A 22,814-nucleotide genomic window follows, 5' to 3' on the forward strand; every position below is an offset into this window, starting at 1 on the left:
TGGCCTCTCCTACTCCCAGCTCTAATGCAGTTATGCACAGTTAGAGCTGAGATCATGGAGATGTATTAAACTCGCAAGGTCGGACTCCGAAGCTGTAACTCAACTGTGGGGTCTGTGGGCTCAGGTAAGAGAGGGAGCAGACGGAATCTGGTAAGGGCTGTACAAAACAAGAAATAACCACGTGTCACACAACCAGAACAAAAGGGAGATTTTCCTAGTGCTCCCACACTTTAATAATTTATCATATTCTAAATGGACCACCACGTCCCCCTCCCCTCACTAAAACAGACAGCGTGGGATGGTGGGGGAAGTAGGCAAAGATACGTCCATTTTTAATAAAACAAAATGAGCATCTATCAATAAATACGGAAACGAGGAAAGGTGAGAAATGGGGTTGCAGAGAGAGAGAAAAAAAATAACAAAACAATTCATTCTAACCGGGCAGCTTTTAGTGGAATCTGGGAGACTCCGAAGCTCAGGAATGGGTCGCTGATTATTCCCAAAGTATGATGGTTCACGTCAGAATCTGATCACTATGGAAACAGGCACTGCTGAGGAGATGGGAGGTGTGATTTCCTGGTGGAAAAGGGTGTTGTCAATGTTTAAGGCCTTTATGCACCGTGGCCATATTAGTTCCTTGACTTGATTCATCGGGCTGGGGGCCCAGATTACTGACTGCAAGGGTCAGAGGTCGGACAGCAATCCCCCGGACTCTTAGCATTTTACAATTTGGGGTCAAAGCCTCACACGATCGAGGGAAAGGGAATCGGTGATCGAGGAGTACCGGGTCACGGGAAGAGTTTAGAATTGGCTGATTGGGTTCCATGGTCAAACAATCGTGTTTGAAGCATGGAATGTTCTAGAAAGGACTCCGAGCCTGTGCCCTCAGGAGAGGGAGGCAGCAGTGGGGAAAGGGTTACTGTGAATATGTGACTGAGATAGTTTAGTCAGGGTTGAGCGGTGATCCAACTAGGAGGTGGCATTTTCCCAGCTCAGGGGGTGGGGTTAAAGTCTTGATTCATCCAGGGTTTACTGTCCTTAATCAAAGAGAACGTTTGACCCTGTGACCTCTCCCCTGTACCCATCAGAGACTTGCGCCACAATCACTCAGAACAGGCCTGGGGCCTAACTCTGAAGGCTCAAGCCCTGCACTCAGGTAAGGTGCTGAACTCTTCACCAGCTCAATCAAAGGCTTCATTGCCTCACTAGGCCCCTTCGGAGGATAGTGAAGACTCAACCAGTCTTGACTCTAAGTGAGGGGGGGGGGGGTGGTTTGTGTGTGGTCTCCAGACTGGGTCAGGCTGGGAATAGGAAGAGTCCAACCCTGAAAGGAAAGACCAGTGAAGCCATTGGGTGTTTTAAAGGCAGGCTGTGTGGGATAGGTGGCCTCTAAGATGGGTCTGAAGGAGAGACGAGGATGGAGGCTGTGGGTCATTGGGACTCACCACCTCCACCCCTTCGTTATCCTATGGATTCTGGTTTGTGACGGGGGGGGGGGGGTTCGTTTGGGGAGACTTTCAAATGGAAGTGAATTCTTCTTGAATAAAAAAAAAACGATCAGCGACACAGTTCATCAGAGCAAAGCGCGAGGTGCAGAGATGTGACTTGGCTCCTGTTTTTGGGTGTTAACGCCCAGTTTCTCTGACCGCACACTGACACGATTAATGCTCAGGCTGCTCGAACACGTTTGCGATGGATCTGAAAGAGAAAAGATCATGAATCCAAATCGCAGCCGCCCAATCGGAAAGATCGCAGACTGTTGACAATACAGGGATGGTGCTGACCAATCAAAGACCAGGACAAACCATCAACTAAAACTGTCTCAGGATATAGGCAAATTCTATTACTCCCTCCCTCCTCAACAACCACTCCCTCCCCCATACTCACACCCTCTCCCACATTCACTCCCTACCCCAAATTCATTAACTCCCCAACAGTCAATTAATCTGCCCATATTACTCACATAACCCCCCTTCATTCAATGTGTCTCAATTAATCTCCCATTATTCATCTCCCATTATTCATCTCTCACTCACTCTTCCTTAAACACTCAACCCCTCTCTCTCACACAGATCCGTTCACACACATCCCTGTGTCATTCTGTGCATCGAACTAACTGAGAACGATTTGAGAATGGTTTGTGCTGCGTACTGTGAGCCGATGGACAGTTTTACTCACTGATATATTGTTGATGAGAATTCATCTACGTAGCTGCCTGGAAAAGAAGCATAAACAGGGGTTGTGAGTGACCCTTACCCTGCTGAATATACACTGACTCTGTATGGTTACAGAGAGAGTGACCCTTACCCTGCTGAATAAACACTGACTCTGTACGGTTACACAGAGAATGACCCTTACCCTGCTGAATACACACTGACTCTGTACAGTTACACAGTGAGTGACCCTTACCCTGCTGAATAAACACTGACTCTGTACAGTTACACAGAGAGTGACCCTTACCCTGCTGAATACACACTGACTCTGTACAGTTACACAGTGAGTGACCCTTACCCTGCTGAATAAACACTGACTCTGTATGGTTACACAGAGAGTGACCCTTACCCTGCTGAATAACCACTGACTCTGTACAGTTACACAGTGAGTGACCCTTACCCTGCTGAATAAACACTGACTCTGTACAGTTACACAGTGAGTGACCCTTACCCTGCTGAATACACACATACTCTATACAGTTACACAAAGAGTGACCCTTATCCTGCTGAATAAACACTGACTCTGTATATTACACAGTGAGTGACCCTGATCCTGCTGAATAAACACTGACTCTGTGCAGTTACACTCTGGGTGACCCTTACCCTGCTGAATAAACACTGGCTCTGTAAATTTACACAGAGAGTGACCCTTACCCTGCTGAATAAACACTGACTCTGTACAGTTACACAGTGAGTGACCCTTACCCTGCTGAATACACACTGACTCTATATGGTTACACAGAGAGTGACCCTTACCCTGCTGAATACACACTGCATCTGTACAGTTACACAGTGAGTGACCCTTACCCTGCCGAATAAACACTAGCTCTGTACAGTTACACAAAGAGTGACCCCTATCCTGTTGAAATTCATACCTCAATTAAATTCTTATTCTAGAACATCAGGAAGTGTAGGAATTTAAAGATTAGACAGTCTGACTAATCTCAAAGGATTTTTGAATTCTGCTCTTGCAAGGTGTTTCCAACATTTTGATACCACCCAGAATTAACCTCCCCATGTCTGAACTACCTTCCCTTTCACAGGGACTCTGCAAACTCCTTCTCTCAGTCATTTATCAACATCAGTGGCCTGTGCTCCTGTGAGAGATCTTTCTCTGGATCCCATGAGTTCTCTCTCTCTCTCTCTCTCTCTCTCTCAACGTTCTGTGCTGATTATTCCATCATTCTCAGATCATACTCCCGTTCCCTGTAGGACCTTGACATTGTGGTACTCAATCTCCTCCTCACGTGGAATCATAGAATCCCTTCAATGTGGAAACAGGCCCTTCGGCCCAACAAATCCACACCGACCCTTGGAAGAGTATCCCACCCAAACCCATTCCCCCTGCCCTATTACTCTACATTTGCCCCTAAGTAATTCACCTAAACTACATATTTCTGAATACAATGGGGCAATTTAACCTGGCCAATCGACCTGACGTGCACATCTTTGGACTGTGGGCGGAAACCGGAGCACCCAGAGGAAGCCCACACAGTCACGGGGAGAATGTGCACACACCACACAGACAGTCTCCCGAGGCTGGAATCAAACCCGGGACTGATGTTCTTTTAGTAGTCACTGTTCGAGCCATTTTCAAAGTTATTTCATTCATAGGATATGAGTGTCACTGGTAAGACCAATATTTATTGCTCATCCATAATTGCCCTTGAACTAAGAGGCTTTCTAGAGCTAATTCACAGGGCAATTACATGTGAACCACATTGATGGCACAGTGGTTAGCACTGCTGCCTCGCAGCGCCGGAGACCCGGGTTCAATTCCCGCCTCAGGCGACTGACTGTGTGGAGTTTGCACGTACTCCCCGTGTCTGCGTGGGTTTCCTCCGGGTGCTCCGGTTTCCTCCCACAGTCCAAAGATGTGCAGGTCAGGTGAATTGGCCATGCTAAATTGCCCGTAGTGTTGGGTAAGGGGTAGATGTAGATGTAGGGGTATGGGTGGGTTACGCTTCGGCAGGGCGGTGTGGACTTGTTGGGCCGAAGGGCCTGTTTCCACACTGTAAGTAATCTAATCTAATCTATAAGTAATCTAATCTAATCTATATGAGTCTGGAGTCACGTATAGGCCAGACTGGGTAAGGACAGCAGATTTCCTTCCCGAAAGAACAGCCATGACTCAGATTTCGCTTTTAAAACAACAATGCGGCAGGTTCAATAATTGTTTGTATATGACATTAGCGTTTTATTTCTAAATTCAGAATTAATTCACTCTGAATGGAAATTTCTCCAGCTACCATTTGGTTTGATTTATTATTGTCACGTGTACTGAGATACAGTGAAAAGTATTGTTTTGCGTGCTATCCAGACAAATCATTACCTTCCATAGGTACATCAGGGTAATGTAGAACGGAATGCAGAATATAGTGTTCCAGTTACAGAGAAGGTGCAGGGAAAGATCAACTCTAATATAGGACAGGTCTGTCCATAATTAGCATGGTGCTGGAAAAGCACAGCAGGTCAGACAGCATCCGAGGAGAAGGAAAGTCGACGTTTCAGGCAAAAGCCCTTCATCAGGGCTAATGAAGGGTTTTTGCCGAAACGTCGATTTTCCTGCTCCTCGGATGCTGCCTGGCCTGCTGTGCTTTTCCAGCACCAGGCTAATTAGACTCTAATCTCCAGCATCTGCAGTACCTACATCCGCCCAGGTCTGTTCCTAAGTCTGATAGCAGCGGGGAAGAAGCTGTTCTTAAATCTGTTTTCAAACTTTTATATCTTATGCCCAGTGGAAGAGTGAGGAAGTGAGTATAACGAGGGGTGGGAAGGGTCTTTGATGATGTTAGCTGCTTTCCCAAGGCAGCAGGAAGTATAGACGGAGTTAGTGGATAGAAGGCTGGTTTGTGTGATGGACTGGGCTGTGTTCACAGCTCTCTGGAACTCATTGCAGTCCTGACCAGAGCAGCTGCCATACCATGATGCACCTGGATAGGATGCTTTCTCTGGTGCACCTGTACAAATTGGTAAGGTTGAACCCATACCTCCCAAACATCAACCTAACTCTCTAGGTTACCAGTCTAGTGGCATTATACCATCAATACCAACCAATATAGTATAGCTCTGAGTGCACAGCAGAGTTATAGGGAATGTTCTGGGATGGGTGGCTCAGTGGCTAGCACCGTTGCCTCACAGCACCAGGGTCCCAGGTTCAATTCCCACCTCAGTCAACTGTCTGTGTGGAGTTTGCACATTCTTCCTCGTGTCTGCGTGGGCTTCCTCCGGGTGCTCCGGTTTCCTTCCACAGTCCAAAGATGTGCAGGCCAGGTGAATTGGCCATGCTAAATTGCCCATAGTATTAGGTGGGTTAGTCAGAGGGAAATAGCTCTGAGTAGGTTACTCTTCGGAGGGTCGGTTGGGCCAAAGGGCCTGTTTCCACACTGTAGGGAATCTAATCATTAAATAACAGGACTTAGATAGAAAGTTCCAACCATTACCCACCTGGTTTGCAAACTGTTTCACATATTACGGGGCACACATAACAGAACTGACAGTACTGTAGAAGAAAGGGAAAATAAGGAGAGTACAGATTAGACTGAGAATCTCAATAAATAATATTGGCCACAATCAAAGGTCACCAGGGCCAAAGAAAGATTCACTTTGGAGAGGTGCGATACATATTGATTTGATTTATTATTGTCGCGTGTACCTGGGTACAGTGAAAAGTTTTGTTTTGTGTGCAGTACAGGCAGATCATACTATACAAAGGGTGACTGAACAGAGCAAGGAATACAATGTTACGGCTGCAGAGAAGGTGCACAGAGAGTGGGGTCAACAATAAACCTAGAATTTGAGAGGTCCGTTCACAAGTCTCATAATAGAAAGGAAGAAGCTATTCTTGAATGTGTTGGGTACACGTGTTTAAACTTTCTAATCTTCTGCCTGTTGTAAAGGGTTGCAAAAGATTATGACTGGGCTGGGAGGGGTAGTTTGTATCTTGTGCATTGGATACAGAGGCAAAATCATATTCCGAAGGATTGGAATCGGTCCAGAGACTGGCGTAATAGAGACATTGGATACATGTAGTGAAGGCATAGAAATGGAGAAAACTGTATTGTTAAAACATTCAAGAACAAGAAAGAACTAAATGGACATTGAGCTGACTTACCCAATTTATGGAGCTCTGGTATGTGGCACAGTCTACCAGGAATACATGAGTCTTTAGCCCAGAGTTTCATGAATAGAAACCTAGACCAGAAGGGTCTTTCCCAGTGTGATCCTGGGACTGAGGCTTGGCTGGTGTTGCTGTGATGCCTGTGAAAGTTCTTACCTTGCAATCCTCACAGTGCTCGCTCTTGTCTCCTTCCTCACAAGGGCATTTATCACAATCATCGCAGTGCTGTGGGGACAGACGGAAATGGTGTTTAACATAAGAACCTTCAAAAGCCTAATGTGACTGTCTCTCTGAGTCAAAATCCCTAACAGCACTGTGCACACACCAAGCACTGCAGTGGTTCAAGAAGATGCTCGCTACTGCCATCTCCAGGGCATTAGGGGAGGCAGCAATAAATGCCTCCCCTGCCACAACCCATGAACAAATAATCAAAGGAAAATGAGATAACAAAAAGCACCCAAAAGAGAAAGGTTCGAATCCGACACAAACTGAGGAACTTTACTGAGAAGAGAGGCAATGTGTAGAAGATTTGTGTTTTGCCCTCATCAGGACAGACGCAAGAATACCACATTTCAAACTCTCATGACAATTTATACTACATGAGGAAAGGGGGGGGGAGCTGATTGGTTGATTGGTTGGCAAGTCAACTCTGAAGAGGAAACACTAAATTATGGCTCCTCTAAATGAAGGGGAGTTCTGGGAAATTCAAACTTTGTCCTCATGTTTGTCGAAAATGGGTCTCTGCATATGAATATGTGTGTCTTCTGGAAGACATGGCCTTGTTTTAAACTCAACTGAATGTTCCCTGAGATGATTAAGTTCTCTCAGCGCTAGTTAATCTGGCTAACCAAGTCCATATTGTATGAAGATCTCACCAAATTAAAGTTGGTTGGAATGCTGACCTTCCATCTCAGTGGGCATGAGTAACAGGCAGTTCCTTGGACAGCCAATTTACCCACAATGCCAGTTTTATATCTAGGTTGCCAATCTGAGTACCGTCCTGATCTGGTGTCTCTGATCGCCTCTCACCCAGACACAGAAATCTGACCGATCAATCTTCAAAAAGATCAAGTCAATCTTCAAAAAAAAAATCAAACTGCTCACCTCACAGAAGGTGCAGTAACTGCACAGGGAACCATCTTTGTATCCTCCAGCTTCTTCCTCACCTGCCCCAAAAAAAGGATTAAATCAAAGAGGCAACTAAAACAGAGAAGACCTTAACGGGTGGTATCACGCCAATGAATAAACCAGAGACCTGAGGCAGAGACTGTACATTCAACTCCTTCTACAGCAGACTGGGTTGGAATTTAAATTGTTTAAAGGACCTGGCCTTAGTAATGGTAACAAACTTGGCATCGATTGTTGTAAGAATCCATCAGTTTCAAGGAAATCTGCCGTCCTTACTCGGTCTGGCCTATATGTGACTCCAGACCCCAAAGCAACGTGGTTGATTCTTAACTGCCTCCTGCCATGGCCCTAGCAAGCCTCTTGGTGCAAGGGCAATTAGAGATGGGGCAATAGAAGGGGGCTACTCTTTCTGACATTCAGCTACAATGGTTTGGCAGACGGGGAAAGGTCAGCAACACGTGGAAAACCTAACGATTCCTGGGACCTCAGGTGGGAAATGGTGGGGGACTATCCTTCATGGACCCCTTTCCCACTGAGGTCTGTTTCCACTAACCCCTCTCCCATCCCCCCAGGCAACCCCCTTCCTCTGTTGGTATCCTGGCCCCACCCCCTTATCCCCCATGGAAGATCTGAGCAACATTCCCTCAACAAACATCCCTGAAACTTATCACCATCTGGCAGCTGCCTGTGGGATCGTGCTGCGCACAAACATCAGCTGCGAGAGCATGTTGCGTGAGCAGGTTTTGTCTTCACTTCTTTCAAAGGGTGGAAGTTCTCATTAAAATTCCAGTTTAGACCTACCGCACTGGATCATCTGCTCCTCCAGCCTTTGACTCAGAACCAAAGATGGGTGCTGACTGAGCCAGATTCACATTGGTCACTGGGAACCCCTCAGCCTGGGAACGCTCCAACACCAACAAAGAGCTGCACACAGGAAGGATATTACTAAATTGGAGAGGGTTCAGAAAGAACTTTCCGGGATGTTACCTGGACTTGAGTTATAAGGAGAGTCTGGATTGGCTGGGACCTTCTTCAAAGGAGTGCAAGAGGTTGAGGGGTGACCTTATAGAGGTTTATCCCGGGTTGGGTGAGTTCAAAACAATGGGAAATATGTTTAAGAGACGAGGGGCGAGGTGAGGTGAGGTGAGGTGAGGGGAGGAGGGGAGGGGAGGAGGGGAGGGGAGGAGGGGAGGGGAGGAGAGGAGGGGGAAGGGAGGAGAGGAGAGGAGAGGAGGGGAGGGGAGGGGAGGAGAAGGGAGGGGAGGGGAGGGGAGGGGAGGGGAGTGGAAGGGAGGGGAGGGGAGGGGAGGGGAGGGGAGGGGAGGAGAGGGGAGGAGAAGGGAGGAGAGGGGAGGGGAGGAGGGGAGGGGAGGGGGGGAGGGGACCCACATACTGGCACTGGAGCGTGTCCAGCAGAGATTCACACGGATGATCCCTGGAATGGTTGGTCTAACATATGAGGAACGGCTGAGGATCCTGGGATTGTATTCATTGGAGTTTAGAAGATTAAGGGGAGACTTAATAGAGACGTACAAGATAATACATGGCATGGAAAGGGTGGACGCTAGGAAATTGTTTCCGTTAGGTGAGGAGACTAGGACCCGTGGGCACAGCCTTAGAATTAGAGGGGGTCAATTCAGAACAGAAATGCGGAGACATTTCTTCAGCCGGAGAGTGGTGGGCCTGTGGAATTCATTGCCGCAGAGTGCAGTGGAGGCCGGGACGCTAAATGTCTTCAAGGCAGAGTTTGATAGATTCTTGTTGTCACAAGGAATTAAGGGCTACGGGGAGAATGCGGGTAAGTGGAATTGAAATGCCCATCAGCCATGATTGAATGGCGGAGTGGACTCGATGGGCCGAATGGCCTTACTTCCACTCCTATGTCTTATGGTCTTATGGTCTTATGGGAAGGGAGGGGAGGGGACGAGAGGAGATGGAAGGGGAGGGGAGGGGAGAGGAGGAGAGAGGAGGAGAGAGGAGGGGAGGGGAGGGGAGAGGAGGAAAAGGAAGGGCAGGGGAGGGGAAGAGAGGAGAGGAGATGGGAGGAGAGGGGAGAGGAGGAGAGGGGAGGAGAGAGGAGGAGAGGGGAGGAGAGAGGAGGAGAGGGGAGGAGAGGGGAGGAGAGGAGTGAGAGGGGTATTGGGAGGAAAGAGGAGAAGAGAGAAGGAAGATTTTAAAGGGGCCTAAGGGCAATTTTTTTCACACAGAGAGCGATCCGTGTGAGGAATGAACTGCCAGAGGGAGTGGTAGATGCAGATACAGCTATGACTTTTAAAAGACATTTGGGCAGGTACATGAATAGGAAAGGTTTACAGGGATATGGACTAAAAGCAGGCAGGTTGGATTAGAATCGTAGAATCCCCACAATGTTGAAGCAGGCTATTCGGCCCATCGGGTCCACACCAACCCTCTGAAGAGCATCCCATCCAGACCCACTCCCCTACCCTATCCCTATAATCCTGAATTTTCCATGGCTAAACCACCTAGCCGGCAAATCTCTGGGCAATCTAGCATGGCCAATCCATGCACATCTTTGGTCTAGTTTAGTTTGGGAAACTTGGTTGTCATGGATGAGTTGGACCGAAGGGCCTGTTTCTCGATGAGAAAGGGGAAGACCTCAGATGACTCAAAATACCAAGGGAGGTGACTAGGCCCCCAGGCTTTACTATGTTGGAATGAATTCAACTTGAACTCCACATGATTCCTAATTGCTGAGAGGATGTGTGTTCCTGGAGGTTGGAGCTTGGAGATGGGGAGGGCATTTAAGCAGGTGATGGGGTGGTGTAGCCAAACACAGCCCTCGCTGTCTCCAACAGAGTTCCATTCTGGGCAGTAAGACAGTCAATTGAGGGCCCTTACCAATTAAGGACCAGTTAAAGACCAATTAAGGACCAATTAAAAACCAATTAAGGACCTTATCCCAGTTGCCCTGGCATTAACCCAACTGTTGCCACATGCCAGTCTCGATATGTGAACCCAGAATTGTAAAATAGTTACAGTGCAGAAAGAGGCCAATCAGCCCATTGTGCCAGTTCTATTACTCATTGCCAATCTCTTGCCTTTTCCCCTTATCCCTGCACACCAAATAACCATCCCGTGCCCCTCTTGATTGCCTCAATTGAACCTGGTTCCACCAAACTTCCAGGTAGGGTGTTCCATAACTGACTGAGTTATTAACTCAGAGGGTGGGTAGGGTCCTTTAATCACAGGCTATCACGTTTAGATGGAGGGACTGGATGTCAGGAAGGGGCTTTCCCAGAAACCTAAATCTCCATTCCTCATCAGTCCCACTGCACACGACCTGTCGCTGGCCTGAAGCCTCTGTGATCCTGGGATACCAGGGGGTGTAGGGATTGGGGTCCTTAAGGCAGCAGACTCAGCCCCGTCTATGATGCTCCCAAACATCTCCTCAGATCTCCCCAGTGGGATCTCTACCTGCTGGGTCTGATTCTGGTGGTCCTGACTGGCCTGCTGTTTGAAAGAGCTCTTCAGCAAGTAAAGCAAGAGTTCTGACACCTCAGCAAGACTCTGCCCATCACCATCATCAACTGAAGCAAATATTTGCTCGAAAGATCTCTTGATTAATTCCTGGGGTGAGAGGGATCACATCTTCATATTCGTTTGCATCTCTTGCAAATCTGTGTTCGTCTCGTCTTGTACACAACTAGTCGGTTAAAAATCACACAATGCCACGTTATAATCCAACCGGTTTATTTGGAAGCACTAGCTTTTGTAGAGCCACTCCTTTATCGACTTCCTGAGAAAGGAGTGGTGCTCCGAAAGCTAGTGGTGCTCCGAAAGCTAGTGACAAAGGAGTGGTGCTTCCAAATAAACCTGTTGGACTATAACGTGGCATTGTGTGATTTTTAACTTTGTCCTCCCCAGTCCAACACCAGTTCCTCCACATCATGATAACTAATAGGAGCAGCTTTTCTCTACTGACCTTATCCAAACCTGCTATAGTTTTATACCCCTCCACCAAATCTCCCCTCAGTCTCCTTTCCCCAAAGAGAACAGCCTTAGCTTCTCTGAACAAAGCTAATAGCTAAAACCTTTCATCACCGAAACCATTCTGGGAAATCTCTCTGCACACTCTCTTAAAGACTCTTGCAATCCTTTCTAAAGGATGGTGACCAGAATTGGGTCCAGTACTCTAGTTAGGGCCTAATCAGAGCTTTCTAAACATTGAGCATGTGTCTAGTTCCCCTATTTCTGAAGCCCACAATCCCACTCTGCTCTGCTCACCACTCTCTCAATGTGTCTTGTCACCTTCAAAAATCAATATACATGACCCCCCCCCCCAACTCTTTCTGCATGTTTGTAAGATCCACACCATTAAATTTATACTGGCTGCCCCCATGCCTCCAAAATGCATCACATCGTAAATCTCTATATTAAATTCTGTGTGCCGCTTGTCTGCCCATGACCTGTGGTTGCTTTTGGTGATGGAGCAGCCAAGGCTGAAATATTCACAAGGTATCTTAGATCAGATGTCCTGAACAGATGATCTCAGCTTCCTCTTGAAGTCTCCCAGCATCACAGATACAAACTTTCAGCTAATTCGGTTCACTTCACACAATGTTAAGAAATGACCAAAGGCACTGGATTCTAACAAAGGCCATAGGCCTTGCCAACTACCAGGAATACTATTGAAAACTTGTGCTCCATCGCCTCTAGCCTGGATGGGTTAGTACAGCTGCAATACTAACATCCACCCAGCACTGTGTAAAATAGCCTAAATGTACCTTGCTCATAAAAGTCAAGACAAATCCAACCCAGACAATTATTGTCTGCGTCAATCTATTCTTGTTCATCAGCAACTTTTAAAAACAAATTCATTCACAGGATGAGAGTGTTGCTGGCTGGCCCAGTATTTATTGCCCATTCCTAATTGCCCAGAGGGCAGTTAAGAGCCAACCACATTGCTGTCACCTGTAGGCCAGACCAGGTAAGGATGGCAGTTTCCTTCCTTAAAGGTATTTATGAATCAGATGAGTTTTTCCAACAATTGACAAGGGATTCATGGTCATCATTAGACCCTTAATTCCAGATTTTTATCGAATTCAAATTCCACCATCTGCCATGGCAGGATTCAAATTCAGGTCCCCCAGAATATTACCTGGGTCTCTGGATTGACAGTCCAGCAATAATAGCACTAAGCTGTTAATTCTAATGATAGATAATGGAGGTGGAGTCGATAACTAGCATTTAGTGAACAATAACCTACTGAGTGATGCCCAGTTTGGGTTCCACCAAGAGCATTCAGCTCCTGACCTCATTACAGCCTCAGTTCAAACATGGACCAAAGAGCTAAATTCCAGAGGTGAGGTGAGAGTGACTGTCCTTGATATCAAGGCTGCCTGTGTCTGAGTGAGACATCAAGCAAAACTGGAGTCAATGGGAATCACGGGGAACCATTCTCAGCTGGTTGGAGTCATACCTGGCACAAAAGAAATTGGCCTGTGGTTGTTGGAGGTCCATCATCTCAGCTCCAGGGTATCTCTGCATCAGCTCCTCAGAGAAGTGTTCTATCTGTGGATCTGAGTGAATTGCTACTTTCCCACAATTAAGAAACTTGAGGTCACATAGTTCTGTAATTTCTCTGAACAAACTTGTTTTTTTCCCAAGAGGGACTATTTGTATATGAGACTTCAGTCAGGTCTCCTTTGAACTAAGTCCAGAATGTTTTAACTAAATTTATTGCTCTTCCCAGCTGCTGCTAAGTTAATGGGTTAATTTTTTAAAAGACTTCTATTGCTAAAAAATCCCATAATATAGACAAACTTTCAGTAACCCTCCAGAGGCTGTGATTGTCATCAGCTCTCTGATACATAATGCCTTATAATCATGATCAGAAATTATTAGTTAATTAGTTTAGTCAACTAGTTTATAGTAAACACGTTTCCAAAAAAAAATCACATATGTCACTAGTTTGAAATCCAAACTCTGGAAACACTCTATTTCAACACACACCTTTCATCTCAGCAGCTCTGACAACAGTTAATAAGCTGGAGACCAGTCATGCCAAAGCAGCATGCTTGATTGGCACCCTATGCCACACCTTCAGCGTTAGCTCCCTCCAGCAATTGACACACTGCGACATCAGTGTGCACCATGTCCACGTTACCCTGCAAAAATTCACCAAGTCTCCTCAGATAGCACCTTACAAATCCACCAGCCTTACCATCTATAAGGACAGAGGCAGCAGATACATGGGAACACCACCACTTGCTAGTTCCCCTCCAAGACACTCACCATCCTGACGTGGAAACATATCGGCCATTCCTTCAGTATCACTGGGTCATTATCCTGAGACTGCCTCCCTAACAGCATTATGGGCATCACTACCACCCAAGGTCTGCAAGTGTTCAAGGAGGCAGCTCACCACCACCTCCTCAGGGGCAAGTGGGGATGGGCAAAAAATACTGACCCAGCCAGTGTCACCTTCAACCCAGGAATGGAGTAAAAGAATATTTTCTGATGTAAACGTCCTCAAGGTTCTAAAGGCACTATATCAATGTAAACTATTGTAATTTTGTCAAACCTGAGAACTTTGTTATATCACAAGAACCTTTGCATAGTCTATCTCTCTCTCTCTCTCCACAGATGCTGCCAGACCTGCCAAGTTTCTTTAGCACTTCATTTCAGATCTCCAGCATCTGCAGGAGTTTGCTTTTGTGTTGTAAGTGATGGTTTACTTGAATAACCAATAGGAGACAGACAAGGGAAACATTGGAAGAAGCTGACACAGGAGATTCTTGGGTTGACCAGAGCTTATGTTCTAACAGATATGGAGATAGGCTATTGGCTGATGGACTGAATGGCCTCTTGTCAAAAGCTAGTCTCTGTCTCATTTCATTTTGTGCTACCTCACTGCCTCTGAGGCCTGTGTTTTTAAAAATAATGTAGGATATACAATAGGAAATTACAATGCTGAGCTGATAGTTCACATATAATGTGCTGTTTGAATGTCAGGTTGCCCCATTACTAACCAAGGGGTCTCTGATGTCAGATGGATTGTTGTAGGATGGTGAGGGGTGTGGGGGGAGTGTGATGTGTCATTTAGCTAAGTTGGTCGGATGGCTGGTTTGTAATGCAGATTGAGGGTATTGGTGAAGCCCCTTCTGGGTCTAGTTCTGGTTGACCTGTTATAGGAAGGACATTATTCAGCTAGAGTGGGTTCAGAAGAGATTTCCCAGGATGTTGCGTGACATGGAAGGCTTGAGTTATAAGAAAAGGCTGGATAGGCTGGGATTTCTTTCACCAGAACGTAGGAGGTTGCGAGCTGATCCTATAGAGGATTATAAAACCGTGAGGGGAATAGTTAGGGTTAATGGTAATCATCTCTTCCCTGGGTTGGGAGATTTCAAGACGAAGGGGCACATTTTTAAGGTACGAGGAGAGAAATTTAAAAAGATATGAGGGTCAAATTTTTTACACAGAGGATGATTTGCATGTGGAATAAGCTTCCTGAGGAAGTGGTGGATGTGGGCACAGTTACAACAGTTAAAAGATACTTAGATAAGTCCACAAATAGGAAAGGTTTGAAGGGATATGGGCCAGGAGCAGGCAGGTGGGGCTAGTTTAGTTTGGGAACATGGTTGGCCTGGACTGGTTGGACCATGGGGTCTGTTTCTGTGCTGGATGACTCCATGATGCCAACAGTGTGGGTCCAATTCCTGCATTGGCTATGGTTACTATGGTCAATGTGCCCTTTGCCTGAGTTGTGGTGACTCCCACCGCCAGTTATCTCTCTCTAACTAGACAGCAAACCTCTGGGACTATTGGTGCTTTCACCTTTATGTATAAATAGTAGCAGCCTCTCAAGTCATTCAATGCAATCATTGCTGATTTGCAACCAAATTCCTTATGCCCTTCTTTGACTCATGTTTCTCCTTCATTCTCTCATGGCAGTGGTGGGTAGTGATGACCATCCCTGATTGACCTAAGTGCCCCGTTAGCTTGCTTCAGAGGGCAACTGAGAGGCACCCACATTAGTATAGGTCTGGAGTCACACGTAGACTAGACCAGGTAAGGAGGGCAGATTTCCTCTCCTAAAGGACATTAGTTGATAACAATCAATGGTAGTTTCACAGACCCTCCCCCATCACAGACTGGCTTCCAATTTAGAAACATCAATGGAAGTTAAATTCCACCAGATGGTGGGGTGGGGTTTGAATCTGACCAGAGCATTGGACAGGACCCTCGGATTTCTAGTCCAGTGTCCTTACCACTATTTTGTTAAAAATACGTTTATAGGATATGGGCATCATTGGCAGGATTCACTTTCATTACCCATCACTCTTTGCATAAGGGTAGTTAAGAGTCAACCACAGAAGGCTAAAGACCTGGAGAGAGTTCAAAAGAGATTTGCGAGAATGACACTAGGAATGAAAGATTTTAGATTCAAGGAAAGGTGGGAGAGATTGGGCTTTTTCTCCCTGGAGCAGAGAAATAAAGAGGTGACCTTATTGAGGAGTTCAAAATTAGGAACAATTTGGACAGGGTAAAGAAGGACGTTCTGTTTACACTAACCGGTATGTCAGTCACTAAAGGTCACAGTTTCAAGATTGTCAGCAACAGAGCTAGGAGTGAGATGAAGAGAAATGTCTTTACTCAGGGAGATTTTAGGATTTGGAATATGCTGCCTGGGAGACTGGTGGAGGTGAATTCCATAGGAGGTTCCAAATATATATTTGAAAGGGATAAATTTAGAGGGTTATGGAGATAAGGCTGGAGAGTGGGACTAGCTGGGCAGCTCTTTTGGGAGCCAGTACAGACACAATGGGCCAAATGGCCTCCTTCTGTACCGTATCATTCCAAATCATTGTGGATCTGGAGTCACATGTAGGTCAGACCAGGTTAAGGATGGCAGATTTTCTTCCCAAAAAGGCATTGATGAACCAGACAGGTTTTCCCTCATAAGGATCAACCGTGCTGATATGGTCATCGGTTTTAATTCTAGATTTCATTAAAAATTGAATTCCAGTTTTACCATGGGTGGGATTTGAACCCATGCCCAATAAAATGGGGGGGGGGGGGGGAGGGGTGCTAGATTACCAGCTCAGTGACATAACCACTACACCAAAACCTCACCATCACATTAGCCTCTACCCCCAATTACTGTCCGTTGCTATTCTGCTAATCAACTGGGGAATTTGCTTTTCTCTGAGTTGTCCATCAGTTTTCTCTCTGGGAAGTGAAGGTCCCCTGGGGAAATTCTCCCCATGCGTTGCTTGACTCTAACCAAGACTGAGGACAGGCGATTAAACAACCAGGTAACTGAGTGGATGGACAGAACCAAACTGAACGTAACGGTATGTGGTCGGCACCAAGACAGTCTCACGTCGGCAGTAACAAGTAATTTCTGCTGCATTGCAGGAAATACCATCCAGGGAGAGCTCCAGCAGAATCCATTATCGTGAATGCGTGAGCCACCTTAATCAGAGTACCAACTGGTTTTTGTCAGCCTCTATCCCCGTAGCCACAACCTCATCAAATATGCTCCGAGAAACTCAGGTGTGCACAGAACCGCGATGCACTGGAGTGTAGGGATAAATGGATATATCTGCGTGAACATCCCGACAAATGATATAGCTGCTAAGAACAGCTACAGAACATCACAGTGATGTTCTGCAATGCAAATCACAACAGCTCAGAGATCTTCTAGACAAACCAAACCAAACAGATTAGCTTCCCTCCAGTGTGGAAACAGGCCATTTGGCCCAACAAGTCCACACCGACCATCCAAAGAGTAATCCACCCAGAACTATTTCCCTCTGACGAATGCACCGAACGCTATGGGTAATTTAGTATGGCCAACTCACCTGACCAGCACATCTTTGGACATGTGGGAGGAAACCCACACAGGCACAGGGAGGATGTGCAAACCCCACACAGTCACCTGAGGCTGGAATCGAACCCGGGTCCCTGGCGCTGTGAGGCACCATTGAGCCACTGTGCCACCCTTCTTGCAATTATTCCATTGCAAAATCATTCACTCACTAAAGTAGTCAGTCTTCCACAGTAATTTTTTTGTGTTTTGTAGTTCAACACAAACACCAGTCTATTCCTGCTCTTTTCTGACCACCTCCCCTTCTGTGAAAAACCCAGCCAAATATATTTTAAAAACCCACCACCAATTTGTCAAGTAATCCACTTAATTAAACTACAAACAAAAACACAGCTACATGTAACTTGCCTTTTTCTGCTCAGGGACATTATTGAATGTTGTTTCTCACCAAGTCCCAAATCACTCCTGTTTCTCACGACAAAGTGGAACCAACAACTGTAATAAAAGTGAGGGTAAGGCAGAAAGGGGACTAAATGAAAATGGAGTTGGTGGAAATAATGCACTCCAGCCTCCATGGTGTACACCTTTTGCTAAAGGCATCGAGTCCATTTTGTAGACACACCACCAAATGAACTAATTAAACCAACTAAATGTGTGACAAATCTACAATTGGGAAAGGTAGGAATAGAGAGAGAGAGAGGGGACTAAAATCCCAGCCTTTCTCATCAACTTGTTCAGAGATGCTAACATACACACCTTTGGAGGAGATGGGACTTGAAGCTGGGTCACTACTGCTGCACCACTGGAACCGCAGAAACCCTACTGTTTAATCTCAGCTCCAACAACTGCTCTATGTTGTGGCTGGATCCCCTCCGATTCTTTCTCAAAGGGACTATCATTTACAGGTCGTTCTGCTTTAACATGCGTTTCATTACCACAAATTCCTTTGATGCAATTGACAAATTGGGGGCACTATTTCTAACTCTTAAAACGTGTGTTGGCTGTAATGCGATTACATCACCAACACTTTAAGCGTTTTTTTCTAAAGTGCGGTCTTTCTATAATGTGGGGTTGCACAAGAACACAACCGTCATATTATAGAAGGACTACATGTACAACACTATCATTAGTGGCGGATGGCACTTGGGCATATGACAATTTAAGGGAGGAGTCGTTGCTTCTAAAAGTGACCTTGCCTTCTATGTAGACAATAAAGGACCTGCCACATCATATTCTCCTTACAACAACCCTTTCAAGAATCAACAAATCTGCTTATATCATTTAAAATGCAGGGAGTAAGTCAGAAGAAGTTCCCTGTCTGGGATTTTCCAGCATCTCCCTTTGATTCTCTGAACAGGATTCCTTCAAGTTTCTCAAACTGAGAGCAGCAATTCATCCAGTCCCTGATTTCACAAAGAGAACTAACTCCACTCCTTCACCCTCACAGCCTTCCCTAAGACAAAATTTAATGCACCCTCCGAATGTACCAGGAAATAAACTGGCGTGACCACTTCAAATTCTCAAGTTTGTTTTATTGTAACTTGTTTGATTTAAAAAAAAGTTCACAAAATTTTTGCAGAGTCTAAAATTTGTACTTCTGACACCAAGGAACGTACATACCAATTGTTGTTTGTGACCAATATTATAGTAGATGACATCCCTATTGATTCAGGTGACTTTGGTAAAGTATCAGGTACCACAGATTGTATCCAGATCAGAAGGTGTTCTAGTGTCACAGGAGTTCATACATGGGATTGTGAACCACAAGATGCCACAAAAACAATTCAGAAAATTTGTTAAAGCCATCACTCCCTTATTTTCCATTGGTGTTGCTAGGGTGATGCTTCCATTCATTACAGAAGTGGTTTAATGGAACATCTATCAGCAGAAGGACTGCTCTTAAAGATGGAACTTAGCAACTATCACTAGTTCAAAGTGAAAGTGTTTTGTTTCTCTTATTTAATTATCGTTACCTTCCTCATCTTCTTTCTTATCGTCATCATCACCATCATCACCATCATCATCATCATCATCATTGTTGTCATGCTCTTTGTCATCATCATCATCATCATCGTCTTTATTGTTGTCATGCTCTTTGTCATTATCATCATCATCATCATCATTGTCGTGATGGTCTTTATTGTCATCATTGTTGTCATGGTCATCGTCACCATCATCATCATCATCATCAACATCATCATCATCTTCATCATCATTGTTGTCATGCTCATTGTCACCATCATCATCATCATCATCATCATCATCATCATCACCATCATCATCGTCATCATCTTCACCATCATTGTTGTCATGGCCTTTGTCGTCATCATCATCGTCATCATCATCATCGTCGTCAGCGTCATTGTCATCGTCATCATCATCGTCATCATCGTCATTGTCATCGTCATTGTCATCATCATCATCATCATTGTCATCATCATCATCATTGTCGTCGTTGTCATCATCATCATCATCATCATCATTGTCGTCATGGTCGTCGTCACCATCATCATCTTCATCATCTTCGTCATCGTCGTCATCATCATCATCGTCATCATCATTATTGTCATCTTTATCGTCTTCATCATCATCATTTTTATCATCGTCATCTTTTTCATCATCGTCATCATCATTGTCATCTTTGTCATCATCATCGTTGTCATCATCATCGTCGTCTATGTCATCATCGTCGTCATCTTTGTCATCATCATTGTCGTCTTTGTCATTGTTATCATGATCATCATCCTTCAAATCTCCATGTTCTTTATCATTGTCATCATCATGATTGTCATCTTGAGTAGCAGCAATCCCAGGGATGACATTGATGTGAAAAGAACACACAAAAGTCAACAACAGGCAGAAAAGCCAAGCCTTTTGGGATGCCATGGTATCGGCAACTTAAGTTCCAAGGCAATAAAAATAATTCCTCCCTGTTGGGCTGGTTGAGGTGGGATGGAAAGAAATGGGTAGAAATAACAGGAGACAAATCCAAAACGGGAGAAAGTACCGAGGACAGTCAGGCTCTGAACTAAAGCAGCTCCTCTGGATCACTGCAGTTCACAAAATGATCGACCCGATTGATTGACAACACCAGGTGCTCCTTTGCTTGCGATGCCTCCTGTCCAATCGCCGTTGCAAATCAATCCTTTGTCAAGTCATGGGATGCTTTTAATAAAGTCTTCCCTGACATGGCTGTGGCATCACATTGCCATATTTGAACGTCCAAACCAGCCAGAGGTCATTCACACAAGCTCCGGTGTCTTTAATAGCAACTGTGTCACTCTGCTATTGGCCCGATATTAAAAGCCTTTCCATCTGTGAAAGTTTCTGTAACTTGCCAGGGAGTCAGAGCACACCCCTCCCCCTTCAAACTGAACAGCCCACCTCTCACAGTTGACACTCTGTGCGTGTGTGTGCGTGTGTGTGTCTGTGTGTGTGTGTGTGTGTCTGTGTGAGTCAGAGCACACCCCTCCCCCTTCAAACTGCACAGCCCACCTCTCACCATTGCAACAGTCGGCACTCTGTGCGTGTGTGTGTGTGAGTCAGTGCACATGAGTGCGTGCATGGGTGCGTGTGGGTGTGTGTCTGTGTGCGTTTGAGTGCGTGTCTCTATGTGTCTTTGTGTATATGCCTGTGTGTGCATATGTGTATGTCTGTGTGTCTGTGTCGCTGTGTGTCTGCGTTTGCATGTGTGACTCTGTGTGTCTGTGTTTGTGTCTCTCTGTGTGTCTGTGTTTGTGTGAGTGTGTGTGTATGTGAGTGCATGTATGTGCGTGTGGGTCTCCATGTATGTGTGTCTGTGTGTGTGTGTTTGTGTGTGTGACTGTGTTTGTGTGCCTGTGTCGTGTTTGTCTATGTGTGTGTGTGCGTGAGACTGTGTATATATGTGTGTGTCTATGTTTGTGTGTGTGTCTCTGTGTGTCTGTGTTTGTCGTTATGTGCCCGTGTTTGTCTGTGTATGTGTCTCTTTCTGTGTGTGTTTGTGTATGTGTGCGTGAGTGTGTGTCTGCGTTTGTGTGTGTGTGTTACTGTGTATCTGTGTTTGTGTGTGTGCGTGGGCATGGAGGTGTCGGTGTCTGTGTGTGTCTCTGTGTTTGTCTGTATGTGTCTCTGTCTGTGTTTGTGTGTGTGTATATGTGAGTGCATGTATGTGTGTGTGGGTGTGTCTCCATGTGTATCTGTTTGTGTGTGTCTCTGTGTTTGTCTATGTGTGTACATGTGAGAGTGTGTGTGTCTATGTGTGTATGTCTGTGTTTGTGTGTGTGTGTCGCTGTGTGTCGGTGTTTGTATTTCTGTGCCTGTATTTGCCTGTGTATGTGTCTCTGTCTGTGTTTGTTTGTATCTGTGTGTGTGTCTGCGTTTGTATGTTTGTCACTGTGGATCTGTGTTTGTGTGTGTGTGTGTGTGTGTGTGTGTGTGTGTGTGTGTGTGTGTGTGTGTGTAAGAGGGGCCAGAGACTGCGAATCAGCTTCTCCCCCTCGATTTGCCTCAAAGAATTGAATTCAAAGCTCTTACTGGTGAAATTGGAATTGATTATCAGCACGGGCTAAGTTACAGAACAATGAGATATAATGTATATGGTAGTGAACTACGTCCTTCGGAGAGATAAAATTGTTTTAGTCAATATTCCAAAAGTTCCAGCCCCTTTTAGGGCTGGAGCTCCTTCAGAGTTTGGGTGGTGTCATTAACTTTCTCAGCACTGCAGAATTCAAAATAATTCCAATTCCTGACCCCCCTCCAACCGTATTCCCCCAAACTGAGTGTTTCCGATGAGGATGAAACTCTTCCAAATTTGTCCCAACCTTAACCCGGAGACCTCCAGTTCCATCACTGTTTGGTTTCTGGTGCCCCTCACTCAAGCTGATGAGTTTGTTATTTGGCAGCATTTATTGTCTGTCCCCAGTTGCCTTTGAGACAGTGGTGGTGGTGGAGAGCTGCCTTCTTTAAATGCTCCAGTATGTTTGCTGCAGGTTGATCCACAGTGCCACTGGGGTTGGGGGTGGGGTGGCTGTGGTGGAGAGGAAGGGGCAGCGGTGTTTGGGATAGGGGTTTAAGTTTTGGGGGGGTGCATTCCTGAACGCTGGCTTGCGAAATTCCAAGACTATGGATTATTGAATTCTCAGGCTATGAACTATGGGAATTCTAGGACATTGAGCACTAAAAGCATGGTTTGAGGAGTTGGCAATGGAAGGAGAGACGGCAGGAGGGGAGGGTGGGGGATAGAGAGAAGGAGGAAGGCAAGGAAATCGAGAGGTTCAAAACCAGGATGAGAGTGAGCTACATCTGCTCAATCGACTTTCCCAGGTTAGGGTCAAGAGACATTCTGCAGAGGCTGCCATTCACTCAATTTTATTGACAAAGCAACAGATGAGCAGTTATTAAACTGAACTGAATTGCAGTTTGAACAAATTTCAAAAAGTGAGCACTGCCAACTCAAAATGTACTAATGCTGTTGGAGCACTTTATGCATATGTGTGTCTGAGTGACTGTGTGTATGTTTTTGTTCGTGTCTGTGTCTGTGTACATCACTGTCAGTGTATATGTGCATGTCTGTGGCTGA

General features: G+C 45.6%; 1 protein-coding gene across 1 annotated transcript; it reads right to left on the reverse strand.

The window, feature by feature from the left end:
- Nucleotides 1-193: 193 nt before the first annotated feature.
- On the reverse strand, nucleotides 194-20,534 carry LOC140489306 (uncharacterized). The gene is made up of 6 exons (XM_072588702.1): nucleotides 19,228-20,534; nucleotides 7,438-7,499; nucleotides 6,490-6,558; nucleotides 5,661-5,715; nucleotides 2,179-2,215; nucleotides 194-1,698 (listed from the first exon to the last, which is right to left on the reverse strand). Exons 1-6 carry the CDS (start codon nucleotides 20,138-20,140, stop codon nucleotides 1,662-1,664), a joined length of 1,173 nt encoding a protein of 390 aa, XP_072444803.1. The 5' UTR covers nucleotides 20,141-20,534; the 3' UTR covers nucleotides 194-1,661.
- Between the last annotated feature and the right edge of the window lie 2,280 nt (nucleotides 20,535-22,814).

This window comes from Chiloscyllium punctatum, chromosome 18 (assembly GCF_047496795.1).
Source record: "Chiloscyllium punctatum isolate Juve2018m chromosome 18, sChiPun1.3, whole genome shotgun sequence".
Lineage (NCBI taxonomy): Eukaryota > Metazoa > Chordata > Chondrichthyes > Orectolobiformes > Hemiscylliidae > Chiloscyllium > Chiloscyllium punctatum.